Raw genomic sequence first — 6,126 nt, 5'->3', positions numbered from 1 at the left:
TCTTTTGACTGCATGGCACGCTGCTTCTTTGTAATGTGGTGACACTGTGTTTGCATGACATTATTGTAAAATCACTAAAATGAATGATGGTCAGTAAAATGTGTTAAATCTTCATCAGCTCTGTTTTTCTTCTCTGTGCCAATTCAAAGAGTGGATTTAATGTTTTTGTTGTGTTTATGCTTGTTTCTCTATAAGACCAGACACAGGTGTAAATACTTTTTACTTGTCTTAGGCCAGTAGCTGATACTGTGAAATATCTTAAAAACAGAGGCTGTAAATCTAAAAGCTGTTTTTTACTTTGGAAAAATCATCATCTATTATGTAAAATACAGAAGTGTCAATTATCTACAACAAGCAAAACCACAATAGCATTGTCAGTTCAATGTCTCTTCTGTAGACAAAACCCCAACAACACCTCCGCATACAGCTTTGAGTAGCTTTAACCTGTGTCTGAATCGGGTAAAAACAAGCCCATAGGTCATTTTTGCAGCAGGTTATTATATTTTATTGGTGGGTGACATCTGGAGAAGGAGAAACAAGCATTGATATAGTTAAAGGATAGAAAAGTCTGCATAGGAGGAGGATGAACACAATACTTTTTTTCATGTGATGCTTAATGTGCTTTACAGAAACCATTATTCATTCATACCACGTTCACACTTAGTGATGGCAAGCTATGTTGCTAAGCTATGTTTATGCCAATGTGCGCCTAATGACCCCTCCGACCACCACCGAACATCCTCCATACACATTCGCATTCACACGGGGCGAGGTGGGTAAGGGGGCTTGCCAGAGAACCGCCAACCCTCCACTTAATTGCGACCCACTCTACCTCTTGGGCCACTGTCGCCCTCTGTTATATGTGCCTGTTCTGTCGGACATACAATACAAAACCGTGCGTGTGGCTCGAGAACAATGAAAGGGTCAATTATTAAGGTATTGAAAGGTTTGTAGGTGACCAGACGCAGCCGGGGATTCGAACCCAAGACCTTCTTGCTGTGATGCGACAATGCTAACCACTGCACCACCATGCCACCTGGACCCGTTCTTCTTCCTCCTCCTCTTCTGTGGGTGTTGGCATCACCTCCCTCCCAAACCTTGTGATTGGTTCAGTTGCTGCTGAGTGGTACTCATGTGAAAGGAAGCCAATCAACTGAAGTACAAACACCTGGTGAGGTTGTCAGAAAAGTCTCAAACCTGATTCCAATCATTTAATCAGTGTGAGCTGTGGCTGGAGGACTCAGGTACCAACACATAAAGAGGACCACGGTGTTGGCAGCAGTCACAAAGCTGCAACTACAGCTTCTGAGTTTGTTATGTGCTTGAGCAGCACAGGTTGTGCATGTTGTTTGGTTTCCGTGTTGAAAAATGGCTTCTGGATTCTGCATGAGGTTGGTTGATCTTTGCTCTGGGGTTGTATCCACTTTTTTGTACTTGGCTGGTTTGTAGTTGTTCACACATCACCATCTCTATTTTGCAGGGTCCTCTTGCTCTCATTATTGGCATTGGGGCAGCATGCACAGGGTAAGTATTTATTGGACACAAACTGCATGACCACTTCAGTAACATCTTTAGAAGACTGACCATTACAATGTTCTGTCATTTTAGGAGTGAGTTACAGAAGTGGAGGCTTCAGTGGTGTTAAACCTCACTTTGACCCAGCCATAGGCTTTCCAAGAAGCCACAACCCTGGTTATGAGAGCTCTGTGCAGTCTGGACGCTTTCTGGCTAGTTCTAGCTCAAGTTACCCTGATGGTGATTCTGATGTTGAATATCAAAGTGGTTCTTATGGTAGGCACGTAGATGGTTACAGTCCAGATGGAAGTGTTACTAGTTACAGTCCTTCAAAACCCAGAGAGAACCCACAGCAGCCACATCCCCGTGGTGTTCTTCAGACCAAAGCTGGCATGTGGGGTGAGGCTTCACCTCACAGTGGAAACCGATTTGAATCTGGCACTGCTTCAAGTAATGAGCTCAAGATGGATTTTGTTGGTCACTCTGAAACCAGGCCCCAGCAACCTGGGTACCCTGCTAAACCTCAGCTGAGGCCTCAGCAGCCCACCTACCCAACCAGGCCTCAGCCTCGTCCTGGCCCTCAGCAGCCCACCTACCCATCCAAGCCCCAGCCTCGTCCTGGCCCCCAGCAGCCCACCTACCCATCCAAACCCCTGCCTCGTCCCGGCCCCCAGCAGCCCACCTACCCATCCAAACCCCAGCCTCGTCCTGGCCCTCAGCAGCCCACCTACCCATCCAAGCCCCAGCCTCGTCCTGGCCCCCAGCAGCCCACCTACCCATCCAAACCCCAGCCTCGTCCTGGCCCCCAGCAGCCCACCTACCCATCCAAACCCCTGCCTCGTCCCGGCCCCCAGCAGCCCACCTACCCATCCAAACCCCAGCCTCGTCCGGGCCCCCAGCAGCCCACATGCCCATCCAAGCCCCAGCCTCGTCCTGGCCCCCAGCAGCCCACCTACCCATCCAAGCCTCAGCCTCGTCCTGGCCCCCAGCAGCCCACCTACCCGGTCAAGCCTCAGCCCCAGCCTCGTCCAGGCCCCCAGCAGCCCACCTACCCATCCAAACCCCAGCCTCGTCCCGGCCCCCAGCAGCCCACCTACCCATCCAAACCCCTGCCTCGTCCCGGCCCCCAGCAGCCCACCTACCCATCCAAACCCCTGCCTCGTCCCGGCCCCCAGCAGCCCACCTACCCATCCAAGCCTCTGCCTCGGTCCGGCCCCCAGCAGCCCACCTACCCAGCCCAACCACATTCCCATGGTGTTCTTCAGACCAAAGCTGGCATGTGGACTGATGCTTCACCTCACAGTGGAAACCGATTTGAATCTGGCACTGCTTCAAGTTTTGGGATTGAGATGGTTTCTGCTGGTCACTCTGAAACCAGGCCCCAGCAACCTGGCTACCCTGCTAAACCTCAGCTGAGGCCTCAGCAGCCCACCTACCCATCCAAGCCCCAGCCTCGTCCCGGCCCCCAGCAGCCCACCTACCCATCCAAGCCTCAGCCCCAGCCTCGTCCTGGCCCCCAGCAGCCCACCTACCCGTCCAAGCCCCAGCCTCGTCCAGGTCCCCAGCAGCCCACCTACCCGTCCAAGCCTCAGCCTCGTCCAGGTCCCCAGCAGCCCACCTACCCGTCCAAGCCTCAGCCTCGTCCTGGTCCCCAGCAGCCCACCTACCCATCCAAGCCACATCCCCATGGTGTTCTTCAGACCAAAGCTGGCATGTGGACTGATGCTTCACCTCACAGTGGAAACCGATTTGAATCTGGCATCGCTTCAAGTTTTGGGATTGAGATGGTTTCTGCTGGTCACTCTGAAACCAGGCCCCAGCAGCCCACCTACCCGGCCAAGCCCCAGCCTCGTCCTGGCCCCCAGCAGCCCACCTACCCAGCCAAGCCTCAGCCTCGTCCTGGCCCCCAGCAGCCCACCTACCCGGCCAAGCCTCAGCCTCGTCCCGGCCCCCAGCAGCCCACCTACCCATCCAAACCCCTGCCTCGTCCCGGCCCCCAGCAGCCCACCTACCCATCCAAGCCACATCCCCATGGTGTTCTTCAGACCAAAGCTGGCATGTGGACTGATGCTTCACCTCACAGTGGAAACCGATTTGAATCTGGCACTGCTTCAAGTTTTGGAATTGAGATGGTTTCTGCTGGTCACTCTGAAACCAGGCCCCAGCAACCTGGCTACCCTGCTAAACCTCAGCTGAGGCCCCAGCAGCCCACCTACCCATCCAAGCCTCAGCCTCGTCCCGGCCCCCAGCAGCCCACCTACCCATCCAAGCCACATCCCCATGGTGTTCTTCAGACCAAAGCTGTCATGTGGACTGATGCTTCACCTCACAGTGGAAACAGATTTCATTCTGGCATCGCTTCAAGTTTTGGGACTGAGATGGTTTCAGCAGAAACCAGGCCCCAGCAACCTGGCTACCCTGCTAAACCTCAGCTGAGGCCCCAGCAGCCCACCTACCCATCCAAGCCCCAGCCTCGTCCTGGTCCCCAGCAGCCCACCTACCCATCCAAGCCACATCCCCATGGTGTTCTTCAGACGAAAGCTGGCATGTGGACTGATGCTTCACCTCACAGTGGAAACCGATTTGAATCTGGCATCGCTTCAAGTTTTGGAATTGAGATGGTTTCTGCTGGTCACTCTGAAACCAGGCCCCAGCAACCTGGCTATCCTGCAAAACCTCACCTGAGGCCTCAGCAGCCCACCTACACATCCAAGCCCCAGCCTCGTCCTGGCCCCCAGCAGCCCACCTACCCATCCAAGCCTCAGCCCCAGCCTCGTCCTGGCCCCCAGCAGCCCACCTACCTGGCCAAGCCTCATCCTGGACCCCAGCAGCCCACCTACCCGGCCAAGCCTCAACCTCGTCCTGGACCCCAGCAGCCCACCAACCCATCCAAGCCTCAGCCTCGTCCTGGACCCCAGCAATCCGGCTATGATGTCACTCAGAGCAAAGCTGGAATGTGGGATTTTGCTCTTTCCCAAGAAGATGATCATGAGCAGACCACTCACTCTCGGGTTGGGCCACAATCTCCTTACTGGAATCTAGGCTAGGCTATTATCGGGGAAGTAAGTAGTACATTTTTGTCTTTTTTCAAAGGATGTTCATCTCTCTATAAAGATTTCTTTCAAATGACTTTTCTTTTCCATTCATTCTACACTTACTAATATTGTTTCTGTTCACAGGTGTCTGACCTTCGTGGCAGCATCTGTCCTGGCATTAACTTTGAAGAACTGCTGGCTATCGCTGTCTTATGAACTGTTTGTTTGAATGACCTGGATAATGATGGGGACAGAATATTAAAGCAATTTGTTCTTGAATTTTCTGAGGTTCTTCCTGGTTTTACTTTTGATACAATGCATTGATGTGTTGGTGGTTCAACTTCAAAGCACTTAGTACACAAAGACATGTTGTAAAATAATTCAAACTTGAATACCAAACCCATCCTGTTGGCTTTTAGCCAACACATGGGCTGCGTTCCAAAAACAGGTTGAGTTTCCCTCGCTCACTTGCCCTCAGCCCTTGCTATGACGTCACACGGAGGCCACTTGGAGAGTGGAGGGAAAGTGGGCGGGGGAGGAGTAGAAGAGGTAAACGGAACGCACCTGCCCTCGTTCACTAACAGCTGGAACAATCACTGGTCAACCACATGTCGTAGGTGGAACGCTGTACTGCTCTTGGGGGGGGGTTGGCCGGTTTACGGTGAAAATTCAATACTCTATAATATCAATATATACTACTCTTTCTCTCTGTCTGTCACTGATGATGAGCTCTGCTTCATCAGACCAATCCTGATTAAAATGCCTTATTAAACTACACATCAACTCAGGCACAGCAACTATGTGAATATGAACCGTCAGATTAAAAAGGCTCTTTAGACACGTTTTTTTTGTGACAAATAAGTTTGCCTATTGTATATCTCTACTAGCCTACCACTTGTAAATTGTTTGTTCTGACATGTCACTGCTAAACTAGTTTATTGAATTGAATATTTACTGACCCCTTTCATTTATTTTCTTCTTTGGTGGTAAACACACAACTGGTGCTTGAGGTTCATTATCGCCACCGCATGGATGTATTTTTCGTGCACCACTGCAATGCATTGTGGGTGATATACAGCTCTGGAGTGACCATCGATGTTGACTTGATCACTCAGCCCTCAAGGGTCGATCTCACCAAGTTCACTTCAGCTGTTTAGAGAAATGGAACAGCCCTTATGATGGCGGCGGGGATTCCCCCAAGGGCAAGTGCTGAGGGCAAGTGAGCGAGGGCGACTCAACCCACTTTTGGAACGCAGCCATGGTCTCACAATGACAATATGGAGGCTTTCAAACTTTCTGCCTTCATGTTGGGTCTGCTAGGTTCTCTCTCAAGGTCAAAGGTTCAGTGCCTACCACTCAATGTCACCATTTCATGGTTTTGCATGATGCTCAAATCGAGATTACAACCAACCACATGTGGAGTTGCTATGTGCATAAGGAGCCTGCAGAATGTGCTGAGATCCATGCAGTTTACATGGAAACAATGTTGCAACATTTTTACACTGCTACTTATAGTGGTTGGTGTAAATCAGAGGTGGTCAACTTTAGTTTTTAAGGCCACCTATCAAATCCAAAG

General features: G+C 51.3%; 1 protein-coding gene across 1 annotated transcript; it reads left to right on the top strand.

Moving 5' to 3' along the window:
- Positions 1-1,209: 1,209 nt before the first annotated feature.
- LOC146978191 (uncharacterized) lies at positions 1,210-4,562 on the top strand. Its single transcript, XM_085790569.1, has 3 exons — positions 1,210-1,391; positions 1,481-1,524; positions 1,609-4,562. The coding sequence occupies exons 1-3, from the start codon at positions 1,369-1,371 to the stop codon at positions 4,560-4,562; spliced, it is 3,021 nt and encodes a 1,006-aa protein (XP_085646695.1). The 5' UTR covers positions 1,210-1,368.
- The last annotated feature ends 1,564 nt before the right edge of the window (positions 4,563-6,126 follow it).

The sequence above is a fragment of the Trachurus japonicus genome, chromosome 11, assembly GCF_045865225.1.
Source record: "Trachurus japonicus isolate A0001 chromosome 11, Traja_1.0".
NCBI classification, from domain to species: Eukaryota; Metazoa; Chordata; class Actinopteri; order Carangiformes; family Carangidae; genus Trachurus; species Trachurus japonicus.
The sequence above is the reverse complement of the archived record's forward strand: the minus strand, read 5'-3'. Positions and strand labels throughout refer to the sequence as shown.